The sequence below is a fragment of the Artemia sp. Qi Xiang Cuo genome, chromosome 6 (assembly GCF_049724085.1).
Source record: "Artemia sp. Qi Xiang Cuo chromosome 6, ASM4972408v1, whole genome shotgun sequence".
In the NCBI taxonomy this organism is placed as follows: Eukaryota; Metazoa; Arthropoda; class Branchiopoda; order Anostraca; family Artemiidae; genus Artemia; species Artemia sp. Qi Xiang Cuo.
The window spans coordinates 1,809,169-1,830,284 of NC_142799.1; the positions used below are offsets into that span (position 1 = coordinate 1,809,169).

General features: G+C 36.0%; 1 protein-coding gene across 1 annotated transcript in view; it reads right to left on the bottom strand.

Moving 5' to 3' along the window:
• vap (RAS p21 protein activator vap) overlaps positions 1-21,116 on the bottom strand; it is a 132,993-nt gene that overhangs the window by 24,905 nt on the left and 86,972 nt on the right. Inside the window, exons 12-14 of the mRNA XM_089090453.1 lie at positions 17,668-17,872; positions 8,999-9,114; positions 555-709 (exon numbers count right to left, since the gene is read on the bottom strand). Coding sequence (XP_088946579.1) covers positions 555-709; positions 8,999-9,114; positions 17,668-17,872 — 476 coding nt within the window. The remainder of the gene's footprint in view (positions 1-554; positions 710-8,998; positions 9,115-17,667; positions 17,873-21,116) is intronic.

The window sequence follows — 21,116 nt, forward strand, 5'->3', positions numbered from 1 at the left end:
GCATTGATAAAAAGGGACAACTGGATCTCAATTAAACTTAATAGGGATTGGCACCATCAAGCGGATGGATTCAAGTAATTTCCGGAAAATCAGTAATGAAGGATCTTTCTATGGCCTTTGTCCACGAGGTAGGCCACGAAAACGATGGATGAAAAACTTCGATATCATTGTTCCGTTTTCACGCACCGCCCCAAATAGAGCGATATATAACGGCCCCAAAACGTTCCACGAGGATGGCCGGGAACTAAGTAAGCAAGTAGGTAGACCAATCCGATGGGCATTACCGTAACTGCTCCGTTACTTCAACTCATAATGGAGTTTCGACATTTCCTAGGACTTGTCTGGGACAGGAGGACTAGTCTAAGTCCTAAATTAGGTTCAGCAGCATCAAATGAGAATAAAGTCAATTACGTCGTTTGCTCAATCAATAAAGTAATTAATTAAATCCTGATTAAAAGACTATTAATAAGGATAAATTTCCAATTGATCTCACAAGACAGAAAGCCAAAGAACACCCATTAAGAAAGTAAGAGCTTTCAGAGAAAAAGGCTTACCTGAAATGAGGCTGAACTGTCTTGGATTCAGCAGAGCCGGACAAATAAGACGAAGGAAAATAAAGCCACTAACTACACGTGTCTTGACTAGACGTTCATTTGGCCACTTCATTGCAACACGTCGGCGTAAACAACCACATATATATCTAACAATTCTTCAAAAAAAAAGTAAATATATAGAAATAAACAATGCATACGAAAACTATACAAAACTAGTAAGGAAAAAAGCAACAATTCAGACCAGCTGTCGTATAAAAAGGCACGAGGGGTCACAAACTTTCCAAACCCTGGTATACATCTGAGAGTGCCACGTGTGCCGCACAGTTCCACCAGGAATGCCACAGTTCCCAAAAACGACTGACACACTTTTGCCACGCTAGGCAAGTGTCATGCGGCGTACTTCTGAAAGTTGACACCTCGAAAAAGTAGATTGATCTAAATGTATTAAACGCTAGTTTTATCTAAAATTGGTGAAACTAGGTCGACAGGGTCCGATTGGTTTAAAATGTCTAACATAATTTTACGCATTATATATAAGACATGAAACCAAACTCTTTAGCTTCATAGTAGACAATGGTTGAACATAGATCTTAATTTTAGAAAAGTAAAAAATAAACATAAAATATGATGGAACAATACAAGTATGCCTGTTGGACGACAGGAAATAAAAGAAAGATTAAACACACAATTGCTTAAGTCTGAAAAAAAATTTTATTCAATTATCAACTCCAAAGTAAATTTCTCCTTACAAACTAATTTTTTTTTGTAAAATCCTTTTTTTTTGGTAAAATATCTTTCTATTATATGTCCTTGATCTGTCCGATCAAAGTGTTTTTTTATCTATTCAAGCTAGTTATTATTTTTGACCCATTTCATCAAAAATCACTCTTAAAGGTGGATCTTCAGAATTGAAATCATTTTGATTCTCAAAATCAGTGCAGACAGCCCCAGAAACAATGCTGAGTTTCATTAAAAATCGGTGCAGCGATATCAAAATAAATTAATTATGAAAGTATGTTTTGATAGATTTTTAGGTGTCTAGGTCAGTTACAAAGGATAAGATTTGATCACTATAAATCAGGCCGTCTTAAACTATGGGTCGCAGCCCCAAATGGGGTCGCGTAAAAAACTCTGGGGTCGCGAGAGATTTTAATGTAAAATATTTAAATACACGATTGTATAACATCTAGATCTGTATTTTTGATGAGTTACACTCACACACCTGCACACAAACAAAGGTTGGTGTGTGCGCACATACCAGGGTTACCAGCTGCTGACGTCTAAAAAGAGCACAAATCAAGGTAAAACAAAAAACAACAAAAAAAAACACTGATTTTTGCTCAAAAAGAGTGCAAGTGAAAAAATTACATGTGCACGGCTGCCGCTGCTTGCGCATCACTTCTAAGATATAAAAGAGTGTATTTCAAACGAAAAGTATGCAAGTTGGTAACTCTGTTTCTTGGCTTAATTACACTTCTGACGAAGTCACCAACTATTGACGTTCAAAGTGAATCCCTGCAGCGAGACAAAGATTTAATAACACTGACTGTAATGTGAATTGGTGTAGTATCGATACACTTCTCAGTGTTGCCACATTGGCTTCTTTCTCGCCAGACAGAGTTATTTTGATGATGACTGGCGGGAAATTTTTAGAAGAAATCCGGAGCCGCATATCGTCAGCCTGGAATGTCTTCCTTCAACTACGGAAATATCTCTGGAAGCAGAGAGAAATATCGCCACGCACGAAGCTCCAAGTGCTTGAAGCTATGATTCTCTCTGTCCTCCTCCATGGATGTAAAACATGGTCACTGAAAACAGCCAAAGCATTGAGCTTGAATATATTCAACCACAAGTGTCTGCGCTATATCCTGGGCATCCGTCTCTCAGATAGAATCTCGAACGACGATATATATATATATATATATACACATATATATATATATATATATATATATATATATATATATATATATATATATATATATATATATATACTACTACTACTACTAACAACTCATCGCAGCACCAAGCCGCCTGAGGCCAACACAGCTACGCACACTCCTCCTCCACCCCAATCGATTCAAAGCCTCCCTTTTTACATCCGCCCAGGAAGTTCCCAGTTCCTTTAAATCTTTCTTTATGACGTTCTCCCACCCCAGACGGGGACGACCTGCTTTCCGTTTAGTCCTGGATGGTTGGCCGAAAAAAACAATCTTCGACAATCTGTCATCCATCATCCGCACAACATGCCCAAGCCACCTCAACCTTTCGTTCATTATAGACCTAGAGAGCGGTATTGAACCACATTTTTCGTATAGCCTATTGTTTCACATACGGTTAGTCAGCCGGGTATCCAGAACAATCCTTAAGCAATTTCTCTGGAAAACATCTAGCAAATCTTCATCCGCTTCTCGGAGCGCCCATGCTTCAGAGCCATATTTGACGACTGTCATCACTGTAGCTTCTAAGATTCTAATCTTGATTTGCAGACTTATCTTCCTATTCTTCCATACTTTTTTTTAACTGTGAAAAAACACCCTGAGCCTTGGCTATTTTATTTTTAACATCTTCACTGCTCCCACCATCTTTACTAATAATACTACCAAGGCAAGTGAAGCTGCGCACCTGATCAATCTTTACATTACCCAACGTCACCTTTTCATCTTCACTTATTCCTAGCCTTAGTGACTTAGTTTTCTTAACATTAATTTTCAAACCTATTCTAGCACCCTGAACTCGCAAAACCTCTAAAACTTCATTCATTTTGCTCACACTTTCATCTAGGATACTTAAATCATCAGCGTAATCCAAGTCCACAAGGAGACTTTTTCCTCCCAATTGGATTCCGTGGTCTCCCATTGCCTTTCCTGTGCTCCTTAAAACAAAGTCCATCAAAATAATCCACATAAATGGGGATAGAATACAACCCTCTTAAACCTCCTGATTCAATACAAAACCAGCTACTAGCCTCATGTCCTACCTTAACCACAGCAATGTTATTCTCGTACATAACAATAATCATTTTAATGTATTTGTCTGGCATACAATACGAGGATAGAACCTTTACTAAAGCTCTCCTTATCAACAGAATTGAACGCTTGCTCATAATCTATAAAACTGAGGACCAAAGGTGTTTGAAAACTTAGGCACTTCTCAATTATTAACCTAAGAGTGAAAATTTGGTCAACACATCCTCTACCTTTTCTAAAACCGCACTGCTCTTCTCTTAAAACTTTGTCTACGGCATCTCTCAGTCTAAAAAGTATCATATTACTAAGCAATTTGCTACCTACAGAGACCAGACTAATGCCTCGATAATTACCACACTCACTTTTATCACCTTTCTTATAAAGTGGCTTAATTAAGGTTTTCCTAAAATCGTTAGGTACTTCCCCTTTTTCAAAAATCATATTCATAATCTTCAATAACTTATTTCTAACCTCAGAGCCACCATATTTAAGATACTCATTTATTACCCCATCAGCACCTGGAGCCTTATTATTCTTTAATCCTTTTAGTACTGTTGCTAATTCCTCCTCACAAAACAAATCTTCCTTCACATCCAAGGTATCACAAACTTTTTCATTTTCATCTATATTTTTTCATGCAACTCTATCTCGGTTAAGAAAATTCTAAAAATGTTCGGCCCATCTCTCTTTAGCTTTTTCCTTATCGCTAATTGCCACCCCATTCCTATCTTTAACAAGGACAAGTCCGGATTGACTACTACCTCTCAATTTGTTAACGTGCCAGTACAATATTTTACTATTATGCCGTCTAGCTGCATCTTCTAAATCCTCGGCAATTTTATCCATGGCCTCCCCCTCACACCTCCTTAGTTCATATTTCAATGCTTTCTCCACTTTCTTTACATTTCTTTTGTTTTCATGCGATCTATCACTCAGATAATTCTTGTACAAGTCCTTTCTCCTTTCTATTAAACATAAAGCTTTTTCACTAATATTCTTAGCTGCAGTTCATATATATATATATATATATATATATATATATATATATATATATATATATATATATATATATATATATATATACATGTCGAAGTTATCTTGCCTCAGAACTGGCAAGAGAACTTCGTTTTCCCATCTCAGATTTATGCACAAGGAATCGTTCCTTGAGCTACGGTCGGCGCTATATGTGGATGGGGATTAACCCCCCCCCCCTTATAGGGATCCAATCTCAACACCAAATTCCACAAAAATCTTGCCAAATTGTTAGAATCTGGGTAGGACGGACAGTTGCTGGAAAATGACTGAAATTATCAATAGTAAGTCCCTAATCAACGTGCTGCGTTTCTGCCTCGTTTTGCGGGACCGGGGGTGTGGAATTCCCTCCCGGATGCTATTAGACAAGTTGATAATGTAAGCCAGCTCAAGAGTAGATTGAAGCGTTACCTTTTGGGTTATAATCTGAATGATTAGATTTTTGAATTTGATTAATGTTTGGTATGAAAATTGTTTGGACAGATAATGGTCACATTTTCGCGAAATTACCCAGCCAAAGCGCACGGAGTCGGCTCTATAGCCTAGATGATAATTATTGATTTTGTAATTGTTGATTTAATTAGATGTATCTCATTTTTTTTTTTTTTTTTTTTTTTTTTTTTTTTTTTTGAGTGGATATTTTAAGGATGATATGTGATATTTATCAAATTCGATTTCTAGAGTGTAATCCTTTTAGAGTAGGAGATGTTCTTTATGTTGATTTAGTTAAAATGCTGATTTTCCCCCGCAAAGAGATAGTTTTTATGTGGATGTAGAGCTTTATAATAATGGATTTGCAGCCATCGTAAACAAACCTTCGGGTTTTTGTAGATGGCCGCTGTAAATTTGTTTGTATTTTTTTTTATGCTAAATAAATTAATTTGAAATTTGAAAAAAATTGAAATTGTGCCTAACATTAACATCTTTCTGTAGCTTAAACAGTTTGAATTTAAATCTGGCCTATTTCTAGTTCAGTATGTAGTCAGTCAGTGCGTAAGCTGGATATTATTTCTTAGGTATAAGCCTAGAGAACTAACTGGAGAGAAGGAAACAATGTTAATAAAACAATTCTTACTTCATAATACATACGTAGATATATATGATTGTATTTAAAAACCAGTGTCCATATGCACAAAATAAACAAAAAGAACAATAAAGAAAGAACAATAACACTCAACAAATTTAAAATACAGCTTCTTTCAGTGCCATCAGACCTTTCTCTATAAAACAACCTAAGGCAATAATTGGGTCCCTCGAAGTAGTCCCCAAAACACCTGGGAGCAGCAGTACATCCCCACAAAAAAATTTATCACTGAAATTCACCGAACTTTGGCATCTACTCAGAAAATGGTCCATCCATCCTCAAACTCCCCACAGAGGGGGCAGGCACGCCCACCCCCCGAGCCATCCTCATCATAAGACTCCCAGCATCCTTTACGCAGTGGTATGTTATTTACACATGCCTGCAACCAACACTTTAGGGTTCCCCACGGTAGATTCAGCTTCAAATTAACCTCCTCTCCATACACATCTTTAATCTGTCTATAAAAACGCAGGTTACTAGACTTTTCCAGACCCCGTTAGCCAAACCTGAATCTCTTGGTCCCAAATGCGCGACGCAAGCTTACCAAGGAAATCTTCAGGTTTACCAAGAGGACCCTGCCCCTCATTCGATGCCCATTATAAACCAACATTATCCAACGGGGCTTTATTATGCAAAATAATCATAGTTAACACATTTTGCACACAGCTAATTTTTATCTTCATTTATTTCAGTGTTTTTCCAATTTTTCTAAGAAATTCATCAATTTTTCACAATAACCTTTGTTTAATTTTGAAAAGTCTGCTAAATACAGCACTGTCAACTCAAGATTATATATATAGGCCTATATATATTCTTTCATAGAACTGTCTCTAGTCAATAGACTTTTTTCATGAATTTTGTGCTAACGCCACTACAATTACTTCGACGTCCTCTACAAACAAATTTTGTAAAGGGTGCTCTGTTTCAGGGATGATTCAACACCGAAAAAAAGCTATTAAAACAAAATTATAAATGTATTAGAAAAACTGAAAAACACTGAAATAAGCGATGATAAAGGATAGCTGCATGCAAAATGTGTTAACTATAATGATTCTGCATATTATGATGTAAGAACTGTTTTGTTAACACGTTCTTTTCTCTCCAGTTAGTTCTCTTAGTTTATACCATTTTTTTTTATTCTTTTACACAAATACATTTTAATTTTATGTTCGTATCGCTATGTTAAGCGTAATTCACGCTCATCCAAATTAGAAACATCCCATTCAGAAGACTGAATTATAAACCAAGGTAATCCAAATTGAAGAGATCAGATTAGAAATAACTGTAATTCATGCCGAATTATAAATACTATAAATCCGGAAGACTTTAATTAGAGATTACAATAACACAAATTAGATATTCACTAGCAATGCCAAACATCGGGATAATCCAAATCAGAAAAATTATACATTATATAGACCTAATTAAAAACCAAGGCAAGCCAAATCAAAATCTCTTTGCTACGATAACCGTTATTTGAATCCAATTCATAGATACTATAAATTCGGGATAGTTAATTAAGAATGAAGTTAATTCAAATTAGAAATCTTTTAGTTACGTAAAGGGCCACGGTAACCCAAATAAGAAACACCATAAATTAGAAACTTAAATAAAAACTACTGTAGTTATTAAAAGCTACTGAATTGAAGTTATCAAGTATTTTGCGGTAGGTTGCATCAGCTGCATCAAGACATGGCTGTAGACAGAGAAAAGCCAAAACAGATAGTCCAAGTATTTGAGAGGCAAATGCTTAAATGGCTGGGGCATGTAAAAACCTTCTCGCTGCTATAATCACCGCGGTGATCCAGATTAAAATACTGTAAACCTGAGAGACAAAGCTAGGAGTCACCGTGATTTGATTTAGCAATAAGTAAACCTAAATACAAGACCTTTGTCCCATCTCCCCCACATATAGATATATATATATATATATATATATATATATATATATATATATATATATATATATATATATATATATATATATATATATATATATACATATATATATACTATATATATATATATATATATATATATATATATATATATATATATATATATATATATATATATATATTGACAAAAGGATTATAATTTATATAAGCGGATTATTTTGCTGAGTGAGTAGGCCCTATTCCCTTGGGAACTGTGGATTCTTTGGATTTTCACATTAATATTTTTATTATCAGTGACCTATATTGGAGAATAATAGAATTAGAATAATATCATTTGCTCTCGGGGCAGATTTTGAAATGTCTGAAAAGCTTGTTTGGAATGCGATTTTGAACTTTATGAAAAGAGCAATAAAGGCAGGAAATCGGAGTGCTGAAATTGCTAAAAAGACAATTGAATTTTTCAAAAAAGATGATATTAGTGATGCAAAAACGATCCTATGGGAAGATGCTAAAATCAGCAAAAGAGTGTTTATTAAAGTAAACCCGTATGACAACGTTATTGAAATGATTCGAGTCTTTGAGGACTGTATTATAAAAAAATTTAATCTTTCGATGTTTGTCATTGCAGAACCCGCTGAGATCCCCTATGTTCATGGCAAACTGTTCGCCGTTCTCACAAGACAAATGACCCGGATCTACAACAAGTTAGATACCTTTATGAATCGATAAAATTCGGATATACCCTCCCTTGCCCCTAATATAGATGATCCTGAAGAGCCATCGTATGCAGTTATAGTGAAAAATCCTCCTCGTGACCTAGACAAGCCCGGTCTCAGAAAGGAATTTCTTGAAAAGGTATGTGGGAATACTTGTGATAAAATTGTCGAGCTAAAGCCAAATAAAGTAAACTGGCGTGTCGCCAATGCCTCAAAAGCAGATGCAGAAGCTGTGCTGGTTTAAGATAGCGAAGACATAAAAGCGAAAATTGAGCCAAAGACACCATTTTTTTCAAGCGCGAAAGTGAAAATTTCCGACCAAAAACGCTTCAAAGAGTGACAAAATGCCTCAAATTTGGCAACAATACTAAATAAAGGGAAAAACAAGTTATACAGAAAAAAAAATTCAAGCAGTTTGTAAAGCTTTATCTCTTTATCTAGCCATTTATAAAAGTGATAAGACAAACGAATACACCAAAAGCTACTCTGCCAATCAGCAGATGGAAACACTTAACACTGAGAACCTCATATATAGATTTTATTAGACTCTGCACATGGATTGAAAGCGTATATGGGACATCCTATCAAAGCAATCTGTCCGATAAAACAAAATTATATCGGATAAATCAAACTTAGAGATGAAACAAGCCAGAAGACTTGCTGTATAAACAGCATTTTTTTACGGGTCTGGTGTTTGTTTTTTTTTTCAATTCTTTGCCGGTAGAAAAAAATAAACGAAACTTACTTGGGACAAGCTTCGGCAGATAGAAAAATACAATCCGTTACTTGATCTAACACTTGAAGCAGAAACTCTGCATTGGCACATGCATCGGCATTCGGGTCGATTTTCGACGGGTTTAACTAAAATCAAAGTTTTATAATAAACGACAGAAATAGATAATCAAAATATTTATTATTTTTAGCATCAATAAACTATATGAGTGATTCCAAAAGTGGGCACCACCACCATTCTTGGAACAATTCTGGGAGGCAATGATGGGCACAGGCGAGTAATTATTAAACTTTTATTTCGCTCACAAATACATACATTAAGGAATCATAGGCAGCGCAATCGCGCTGCCTGAGTAAAGAATGATGTTGGCACAATGTATTATTTATTTTTTATTTTGTTTTTTATTTTCACCACGGCACTTTGTATCGAAGGAGTTGTCGTAGAAACTTCAAAAAGGGCTCATTCGATTGGCGATCGACGCGAAAATCGGAGTGGCTAGTGTCCTTTTTAATAGTCGAAAGTGATTGGAGGGCAACTAGCCGCCCCCACGCCCATCAGTCCCCCAAACACATCCAATCAAAATTTTGAGATAGCCATTTTGTTCAGCGTAGTTGATTTCCAGATAGAAAATATATTTTTGAGGAGGACACTCCCCCACAATCCTCAGGGCAAGGGTTTCAAGTTAGGCCCTGGGGGCATATAAGAACGATGTTGGCACAATGTATTATTTTTTTTTCCTTTAGAGCAGGGCATTTCGTATCGAAGAAGTTGTCATAGGAATTTCGAAAAGAGCTCATTCAATTGGAAAGTCGAGAGGCTTGTGCCCTTTTTAATAGTCGAAAGTGATTGGAAGGCGACTAACACCCCTTCGACGCCCACCATTTCCCGATACACATCCAATCAAAATTTTGAGATAGCCATTTTGATCAGCGTAGTTGACTTCCAGATAGAAATCATGTTTTTGAGGAGGACCCCCCCCCCCACAACCGTCAGGGCAAGTGCTGTAAGTTATGCCCTGGGGGCATATAAGGTTTTTATAGAAGGCGTTGTCGGAAACTTCAAAAAAGGCTCATTCGATTGGAAATTCGAATGAGCCTTTTTTGATTCGAAAGGGCTAGTGCCCTTTTTAACAGTCGAAAGTGATTGGAGGGCAACTAACCCCCCTCTCACGCCCACCTTTTCCCCAAACACATACAATCAAAATTTTGAGATTTCTTCAATCAAATTTTTGCAATCATTTTATTCAACGTAGTTTTAAGTTCTGGAAATTAGGTCTTTGAGGATGACAACCCCCCAACAGCCCTCAGGGGAAGGGTTGTAAGTTATGCCCTGGGGGTATATAAGTATTTATAGAACGCGTTGACGTAGAAACTTCAAAAAGGGCTCATTCGATTGGAAATTGAAATAGCTAGTGTCCTTTTCAAAAGTCAAAAGTGATTGGAACGCAACTAAAACCCCTTCCACGCCCACCATTTCCCCAAACACATCCAATGAAATTTGTAGATAGCCAATTTGTCCCACGACGTTCAAAGCTCAGGATATTACACATTTCAGCAGGACACTCCCCCCACAGTCTTCAGGGCAAGGGTTATAAGTTAAGCCCTGGGGGCATATAAGGTTTTTATTGAAATCTTTGTCGTAGAAACTTGAAAAAGGGCTCATTTGATTTGAAATTCAAAGGGATAATGCCCTTTTTAATAGGCGAGAGTAATTTGAGGGCAACTAACCCCCCTCTCACGCCCACCTTTTCCCAAACACATCCAATCAAAATTTTTAGATAGCCATTATATTCAACGTAGTTGAAAGTTTCGGAAATTGGGTCTTTAAGGATGAAAACCCCTCCCCCCAGAGCCCAATGGGAAAGGGTTGTAAGTTATGCCCTGGGGGCATATAAAGTTTCTATTGAAAGCGTTGTCGTAGAAACTTCAGAAGGGCTCATTCAATTGGAATTTGAAAGGGGTAGTACCTTTTTTAATAGTTGAAAGTGATTGGATAGCGACTAACGCCCCTCTGACGCCCACCATTTTCCCAAACACATCCAATCAAAATTTTGAGATATTCATTTTGTTCAACGTAGTTGACAATTCTGTAAATTCGGTCTTATAGGATGATATCCCTCTCAGAGCCCTCAGTGCAAGGGTTGTAAGTTATGCCCTGGGGGCATATAAGGTTTATATTGAAAGTTGTTGTAGAAATTTCAAAAGGGCTCATTTGATTGGAAATTGAAATTGCCCTTTTTAATAGTCGAAAGTGAGCGGAGAGTAATTAGCCCCCCCCCCCTCTTACGCCCACCATTTCCCCAAAACATTCAATCAAAAAGTTTAGAGATAGCCATTTTGTTCAACGTAGTTGAAAGTCATGGAAATTATGTATTTAAGGATGACAAACCCCTCAGAGCCCCAAGGGCAAAGGCTGTAAGTTCTGCCCTGGGGGCATATAAAGGTTTTATAGATAGAGTTGTCGCAAAACTTCAAAAGGGGATCAATTAGTTGAGAATTGAGGAATCTGGTGTCCTTTGTAGTAGTCAAAATTGATTGAAGGGCAACAAACCCCCCTCTTATAATCACCAGTTCTCCAAAGACATCTAATCAAAATTTTCATAAAGTTATTTTGTTAAACGTAGTAGAAAGTTCCGAAAATTAGGTCTTTGAGAATGACCCCCCCAGTACTCAGGGCAAGGGTTGTAAGCTATGCCCTGGAGGCATATAGGATTTTTATTGAAAGTTTTGTCGTAGAAACTTCAAAATGGCTCATTTGATTGGAAATTGAAAGGACTAGGGCCATTTTTAATAGTTGAAAGTGATTGGAGAGTGACTACCGCCCCTCTCACGCCCACCATTTCCCCAAACACATCCATTCATAATTTTGAGATGGCCATTTTGTTTAACGTCGTTGAAAGTTCTGGAAATTAGGTCTTAGAGGATGAAAACCACCCTAACAGACTTTAGGGTAAGGGTTGTAATTTATGCCCTGGGGGCATTTAAGGTGTTTATAGTAAGCGTTGTCGTTTCAAAAAGGGCTCATTCGATTGGAAATCGAAAGGCCTAATGCCCTTTTTAATAGACGAAAGTGATTGGAAGGCTTGACATTTTTATAGTAAAGATCAATGTGGGTATAATGTATTATTTTTTGTTGTTGTTGTTGTTTAGACCAGGGCAGTGGTTACACTGCCCTAGTCTGGGTTCAAAGTTCGTAAGAACTTCAAAAAGGGCTCATTCAATTGAAAATCGAAAGGGCTGATGCCCTTTTTAATAGTCGAAAGTGATTGGAGGACAACTAATCCCCCTCCCACACCCACCCTCCGACGCCCACTCTCCCATTTGCCCATTATGTTTAAAAACTAAATGTTGCCTTAAGATTAAATCAAAATAAAATGTTTTAATATAATGCTAATTCCAAATAAAGCATCTCAGCAGTATCCCAAGAACGACTGAGGGTATTATGTTCAAACTTTAGGGGCTACTTCTGCTCTTAAAATCTAACCAAAGCGAAATAGCGTAAGTGTATCCAAGCTATCAAAGAAAGTAAACAGATTTTTTTGCGAATGGTATCAAATTTTCCATTTCAGGTCAACTAGAGGAGGTATGAAACTAAATTAAACAGAACTATTTGTGTCCAGATTTTTAAAAGGGTGTATGTTGTTAAAAATTGCTGAAAATTTTTTTCCAGCATACAAATAGCAGGCCAAACTATAAAGTCTTAAAAAACGAAAAGATTTAAAGTATTATTTTCTTTTTCCCTAAAAAAACTATGTCAATAAAAAACGAACAGAAATTAATTAAAAAAAAACTTTTTCCACAGAATAAGTTTTTCAAAGAAAAGTAAAAAACTCCATTAAACAAAAAATGAGCAAAAATAAATTCAAATAATCTACCAAGCGTGAAACTACCACAAATCAGCATCAATAAATAAATGAAACCCAAAACGAACAGAAATTACAACAAATAACCGAGTCAAACTCAAAACGAGCAGAAATTAACATACGTTGGGCTCAAAACCCCTATGCAGTCCCAAGGCCAGAACATAATTTGCACTTTACTGAAAAAAACACAAATGAATGTGCGTTGTCAGTTTAATATACACATACTGATATTTAGTAATCAAAATATTAATATTATTTGATTTATTAAAGTTATAAAAGTAAGAAAATTAATATTTTTTTTAGTAAAGTGCAAAAATTCTTATCCATATTAATGTAAAATAGCACACTCAAAACGAAGTATACGAGTCGCCACTCTTTAAGATTACATCAGACGGAAAAAGAACCTAAGATTATCAAAACAACTGGCAGCATGCTAGTTTCGTCTTTCTCAATAAGATGATTTCAAACACGTTAACTTTCTATTAAATAAAAAAAAGATTTTTTAAACTGAAAGTAAGGAGCGACATTAAAACTTAAAACGAACAGAAATTATTCCGTATATGAAAGGGGCTGTCCCCTTCTCAATGCCTCGCTCTTTACGCTAAAGTTTTTTATTGTTTTAAAAAATAGAGTTGTGAGAAAAAGTCAAACTAGCGTTTAGAGCGAGGCATTGAAGAGGGGGCAGCCCCTGTCATATACGGAATAATTTCTGTTCGTTTTAAGTTTTAATGTCGCTCCTTACTTTCAGTTAAAAAAACTTGTTTTTTTTATATAATTTCTGAACGTTTTTGAATTAATGCAGGTTTTGATTTTGGCTCACCATACATGAATAATCAAAACTAAATTTGCATATTAATTTTTTTTTTGGTTAAATGGCTTTCTCGAAAGTTGTTTAATTTTATTTACGAACGTTTTTATTAGTAATAAATATACGTAACTTACGAATTAACTTACGTAATGAACTTCTATATTCGTATATTTTTATTACGTATATTGGGGGGTTCGCCCCCTAGTCAATACCTCGTTCTTTACGCTAAAGTTCAAATTTTGTTACAATTCTTTAAGAATGACCCCTATCACAATGACCGTTAATTATAACAAATAGCTCTTATGAAAGTACTAAAAAAAATTTATTGTAAAGAGGGTGGTAAAGACTAGGGGGCGAATCCAATCATATACATAATAATTTCTGTTCATTTTAATTTTTGATGTTGCTCCTTACTTTCAGGTGAAAAACTTTTTTTTTTATTTAATTTCTGATCGTTCTTAAAATAATGCTGGGAAATCCGGTGCCCCCTTCATAGCAATGTCCCTTCCCCTATAAAAACTTCCTCCATGGAAAGATCCTCCCATGTAAACCCTACCCCCCCCCCCCCCACTACCAGAAAAAATCCCCCTGAAAACGTCTGTATACTTCTCAATAACCAATACTATATGTAAACATCGGGCAAAGTTCATAACTTGCAGCCCTTCCCCGGGGGACTGTGGGGGATTAATCATCCTCAAAGACGTAGTTATTATATTTTTCGACCATGCCGAGCAAAATGACTATCTAAAAATTTTGATCGGGTGACTTTGGGAAAAAAAATGAGCGTGGGAGGGGGCCCCTTTTTTGGTCACTTAAAAAGGTCACAAGAGCTTTAGATTTCCGTTCGATTGAGCCCTCCCGCGACATTTTAGGACTAATGGGTCAATACGATCACCCTTGAAAAAAAAAGAAAAAAAAAAGAAATAAACACGCATCCGTGATCTTTCTTCTGGCAAAAAATAGAAAATTCCACATTTTTGCAGGTAGGAGCTTGAATCCTCTACTGTAGGGTTCTCGGATACGCTGAATCTGATGGTATGATTTTTATTAAGATTCTATGACTTTTAGGGGGTGTTTTCCCCTTTTCCAGAAAATAAGGCAAATACTCTCAGGCACGTAACTTTTGATGGGTAAGACTAAACTTTGATGAAGCTTATATATTTAAAATCAGCATTAAAATCTGATTCTTGGGATGTATCTATTGGTATCAAAATTCCGTTTTTTAGAGTTTCGGTTACTATTGAGCCGGGTCGCTCCTTACTTACTGTTCGTTACCACGAAATGTTTGATTCCGAGTTCAAAAAAACAGTTTCTTAATTTCAAACATCCATGTTTCTAATTTATGTCTTTCTTTATTATATTTAAAATAATGTAGAAACATTAATGCACATATATTTCTGTTGAATCGCTATTAAAATTAAAAACAATTTCTAAACGGCGGTTAGTAATATTTTCTCTGGAAAGGCCGAATAGGCCGAGACAATTTGGGAATCACTGAACCGGATGAGGAAATCATCTAACCTATAAACATCTGAATTGATTCAAACCAGATATTGCATACATAAAAGGGTTTTTTTTTCCTGGGGAAACGTATGAATAGTTCAAGTGTGTTTGTTTGGGCCGTCCCAAATACAATAATATACCGAGACTTAATTCAATATAAGTGATAGAGTTTATTTGTGCGGTTTCGGGGGCGTATTTTTCGTCGTCAGCCTTGACTGCTACTGACATCTTCTTCTCTCTTTTAATTCCTCAGTGGAGATTCTTTGCAACAAAGCTTGGTCATGGGAGATTGAGTATTCATAGTAGTACATTCAACTTTGGTACCGGCAATTACCGGCAAGGTGCCGGCAACTCCTATCGCTTATTAAAAAAAATTTCAAAATTTTGACTGAATGTGTTTGGGGAAATGGTGGGAGTGAGAGGGGAGTTAGTTGCTCTTCAATCACTATCGACTATTAAAAAGAGCACTAGCTATTTCAGTTTCAAGTCGAATGAGCCCTTTTTAATTTTCTCCGACAACGCTTTCTGTAAAAACCTTATAGGACCCCAGGGCAAAACTTGCAACCCTTGCCCTGAGGGCTGTGGGGGGGGTGTCATTCTCAAAGACCTAATTTCCAGACCTTTAAACTACGTTTAACAAAATGTTTATCTCAAAATTTTAATTGGATGTATTTGGGGAAATGGTGGGCGTGAGAGAGGGTTAGTTGCCCTCCAATCACTTTCGACTATTAAAAAGAGCACTAGCCCTTTCAACTTCCAATTGAATTAGCCCTCTTTGAAGATTCTACAGCACCGCTTTCTATAAGAACCTTGTATACCCCAAGGGCATAACTTACAACCCTAGCCTTTAGGGCTCTGGGAGGGGGGGGGATTTCTTCCTCAAAGACCTAATTTCCGGACCTTTCAACTACGTTGAACAAAATGGCTATCTCAAAATTTTGATTGGATGTGTTTTGGGAAATGGTGGGCGTGAAAGGGGGTTTAGTTGCCCTCCAATCACTTTCGATTATTAAAAAGGGCACTAGCCCTTTAAATTTCCAATTGAATGAGCCCTTTCTGAAGTTTCTACGACAACCCTTTCTAAAAAAAAACCTTATATGCCCCCAGGGCATAACTTAAAACCCTAGCCCTTAGGGCTGTGGGGGGTTGTCATTCTCAAAGACCTCATTTCCAGAACTTTTAACTACGTTGAACAAAATGGCTATCTCAAAATTTTGATTGGATGTGTTTGAGGAAATGGTGGGCGTGAGAGGAGGGTTAGTTGCCTTCCGATCACATTCAACTATCAAAAATGGCACTAGGCCTTTGAATTTCCAATCAAATGAGCCTTTTTAGGAGTTTCTACAACATAGCTTTGTACAAAAACCTTATATGCCACCAGAGCATAACTTAGAAATCTTGCCCTGAAGGCTGTGGGGAGAATGTCCTCCTCAAAGACAAATTTCCAAATCTTTCAACTACTTTGAACAAAGTAGCTATCTCAAAGTTTTGATTGGATGTATTTGCGGAAATGGTGGGCGTAGAAGGGGTGTTAGTTGCCTTCCAATCACTTTAGGCTATTAAAAAGGGCACAACCCCTTCCAATTTCCCATCGAATCAGCCCTTTTCGAAGTTTCTACGACAACTCCTTCGATAAGAAGTGCCCTGGGGTAAAAGAGACAAAGAAATAAATAATACATTGTGCCAGCATCGTTCTTTACTTAGGCAGCGCTATTGCGTTGCCTATGATTATGCATTTTGTTCGTTACAGTATGTTTTTTCTATTATATTTTTTTTGGGTGGATTTTGAGCATAAGTTCCCACTTGTCGTATAGTTGGGTAGTTTACCACGTACTTCTACTTCTCATTAAAGTACACCGTGCACTAACAGACACCAAGAAGGTACCACCATAACTAAATTTAAAATTTATTAGTGGAACTCACACCTTTTGCGGAAGTCTAAAATCAAACTTCTGGTGCGGGTGACTGTAACAAAGAATCAAATATTGCTAAGTCTCCAAGAAGATTAAAGAAGGAAATAAAAAACTAACCCAGAACGTTTCAGAAAGAGATTTCATCCGAGTCTATAACTGTTGGCTAGCTCCCCCCACATTACAACGAATCTCGATCGGCGTTTAGAAAAAAATAATTCTCCGTAATTATCCCCCCTCATTTGAAGGCAAAATAGTCCAAGATCGATTTGGAATATTGCCAGTTGGCTCTGCAATAGAGTATGGAAACGTTGCATCGCTCTCTGCTAGACAGTCTCCGTAGTCTAAGCAAGTTTATTTTTCTGTAGGGGGAGGGGAAATTGTCGGAGGGAATTTTTAGTGAGGAGAAAATATTTGGGAATAATTTCCTTTTAGCAGGGACGTAGTTTCCGGGGGGGGGGAGTGGGTAAACGCCGGACACCGTAAATAAATGGCAATAAAGTAAAATTCTTTTAATATTATTCTATAACAATATACATTGTGTTACATATTTTACAGCAAAAAAAAAAACACAAAAAAAAAAAAACAGCTCACTTACCTCACACGCTTGCTTTGATTCCAGAACTCTTTGTATAGTTTCTGAAAGGGCTGCTATCAGAAAAGGTGTACAGACAGACTTCATATACAAATCCGCTAAGGTTGTTGTCAAAGACGCGGCTCGGAACAATGTTGACGTCTCCTCTTCTCGGTCAATTTCTTGCTCCATTAAGTTCTGCAGCAGATCTGCTTCCCTTTTCTCATGCCTGTAAAAAAAAATTTCATTAAATAGTTTTTATTTCACAAAACATTTATATAATTTGTTTTTCACTAAATATAACTTTTAGTTCACTAAGTAATTTTTACCTTCATTTTTACGAATACGAGTAAAAAAAAAACATCTTTTTTTGGGGGGCGGGGGGGGGGGGTAACTCGGTACAGGTCCTTAACAAGTTAACACGGTCCTTACTTGCATGACGCCATTACTAGCTTTTATACGTAAATTTTATGTATAATACAAAAATTTTCAAAAGAAAATTTCTAGCATTTCTATGAGCGAAAAAAGAGAACATAGAAAATTTTGGAAACCTGATATTTATCTACCTCCTGTTTTTCCTGCCTGTGGTATGGATTTTGAAGAAAAACAACTGAAACGTCGTCGAATCGACAGTTCAGTTGCTGAACATTTTTTAAAGGAAAAGATAGCAAGCTTGTCGCTCAAGCTTGTGGCACCAGGAACGGAACCCTGGGCCCAGTATTGCTAAAAAGAGCATCAATCTACTATGCTGCCAAATGAAATTAGTTCCCAAACAATTAAGTTAATTCACTCTAAAAATTAATTCGATATAATTTTTATACGAATTAATTTATATTTTACAGAAGAACGAAAAAACTAAAAAAAAACTGAAACTGAGTTTTTTTTTACTGTTACTAATAAATATTTTTCTGGGGGTTAAGATTGTTTTAAAGCACAAAGAATAAAATAAATAAAATAAAGATCTTCCAGACCCATTACTGGCGCATCGACGTTTCAGGTGCTCGGTCTTTTTAAGAGGGACAAGTAGCAAGCCTGTCGCCCAGCCTTGCCGCAGCAGGGATCAATCCCTAGGCCTCGTATTGCCAAGCAGGGCATCAATCCAATGTGAAAGTAACAAAGACAGGGAAAATGAAACCTGATTGTTTGAATTAGTTAAGTGGAAGCTTACACAACCATATTTCGTGGTGACACAACCATAAATATCTTACACAACCATAAATATCTTGAAATATAAGGGAAAATCCGTATTTCAATTTTTAATGAGAAACACACCTTTATATGCAGTTATGCAGTTTTTGGTAGAAATGAGTGCAAAACTTAAAAAGTGTTGGGTAAAATCAACCAAAAATTAGCTAAAAACATTTAGCACCAAACAGCTTAAGGTGTAGCTTCCCTTTTAAGGTTTAGTTATCTTTGGAAATTAACAGGTTGTTAATATTTGAATTTATACGAACGGAATGCGCTGTCAAATTTAACTAATTAGTATTGTTCATCTAATTTCAGGATTCAGCTTGGAAATACTGACGGAAAGTTGTGCTGCCCCAAAAACTTAGGCGATTTTGAAACGACTAAAAACCAATTTTAGAAAATCGCGGTTTTCAGGTATGAAAACACCTATGGCAGCTCTAGGGGGGGGGGGATATGGCAGCTCTAGGGTGTGGGTTGAAGCGAGGGCTTCAACCCACACCTGTATTTACAAAAAATATTTTTAATTCTTGTTTTAATGTTTATTCTTTATTTGCTCACTAGCTCAATCAATGTGCTGTGATACGTTGTTAGCTCCACAGTCAAATATTATTTTTTATTTTTATTTTTTTGTTTTCTTTTCTATTCTCTATTTTATATTCTCTTTCTTCTATTCAATCCTAAATTTGTTATTATTATTTTCTTCTATTATTTTTCTAATTATTTTCACCATTATCGTTTTCATAGTATCTATTTCACTATTTCATTATCGTTTTAGGTATCTCAACACTATAAGCTATAATAAACCATAATAAACGAAAGAACCTTACTAAAAAAGACACATAAAAATATACACGAAGAATAGAAACAAAGTTGTTTAAATACAATCAACATTATTAATTTAAAATCAATCAATCAACCTTTTATTTTTAAATAAATGAACAAACGAAAAAATTAACATGAACATTTCGACTCAAAGCAATGATAAGGTACTATGCTTGAATTTAACTTCGCTTGAAGCTCAATATATAATACAATTATCATAACTAATAATGTAATTAACTAATAATACTAAAACTAACAGTAAAACATAAGTATCTAATTATCCAAGGAATAAAAATAATTGTCATAAACCCGAAACAAAATTTTCTTATTTTTGAATGGTAGTATTTAAATATTTTGAGCTTTTTTTTTATCTTTTCCTTGCACAAGCCAACAATGATTCTATAAATCATTCGAATGACCAGTCCAAATTTATCTATTGAAAATTTCCGATGCCAACCCTCCTCCCATTCAAAGCATAACGAAATATTTCATTAAACGACAGATACAAAGAATGGCTCAATAATTTATGGATACTTTTCTCTTACTACCCTACTGTTATTCTTTGTCTTTATATTCTGTATATTGCTATTCTTTATGCAAATCTACTGCTACACTGCCACTCTTCATTTTTTGCCATTGCTACAGTTTCAAACATATCACGATCTGAAAAATGAAGGGGAAAAGTGCTTACGAAGGTATTCTAACAGCGAATATATGGAACACGAAATATTAATAATGATAGTAAATAGTGATAAATATAATGATAATAGTGATGGCTAAGTGACGGTGCTATGGTGCTGACTGACCACCCAACGATGAGAAAGCCGCGGCAGAAAAGGGAGAATTTCATTTCTGACCTCCAACCATCGGGGCTAAGGTACTATATGGTGCATTAACGAGCTTTTTTTGCTTATATATTATTCATTATTTTGACTTTTGGATAAAATGAATAAACAACTACTTATTTTTCAAAAAAAATTTGTCAAGAAAGGGAAAAATTTGCCACCTGGTATGTATAAGATTTGACAAGCATTGCATCCATGCTTTCACCAGATGGAATATGACCTAGTTAGGTTAGGTAAAAAAAAAAAAAAAAAATCAAAGTAAACATCCCCTCTCAGTCAAAGATGAGGGACCATGTGATATAGCACGAGTTAAATTAGTTTTATTTTGAGAGTTAGACTTTGCCCAAAAGAAGAAAAGACAGAAAGCAAATCGTTGAAAAGACTGTCAGTTTTGAATATAATAATTTTCAGATTATAATTTAATATAGACGCTCTTGGAATCTACTACATAAATGAGAGCATGAACTTAGAAAACGGTTTTTATTTCCGTTAGAATTTCAGAATAAAAGAATAGCTTGGAACATTAGGCTCATTGTCAGGTCAGGTGATCGGAGTACCGCGTTCTTATCTCGTAATTTTGCTTTTCTAGATACACATCCTTACAGTAGCTACTTCCTT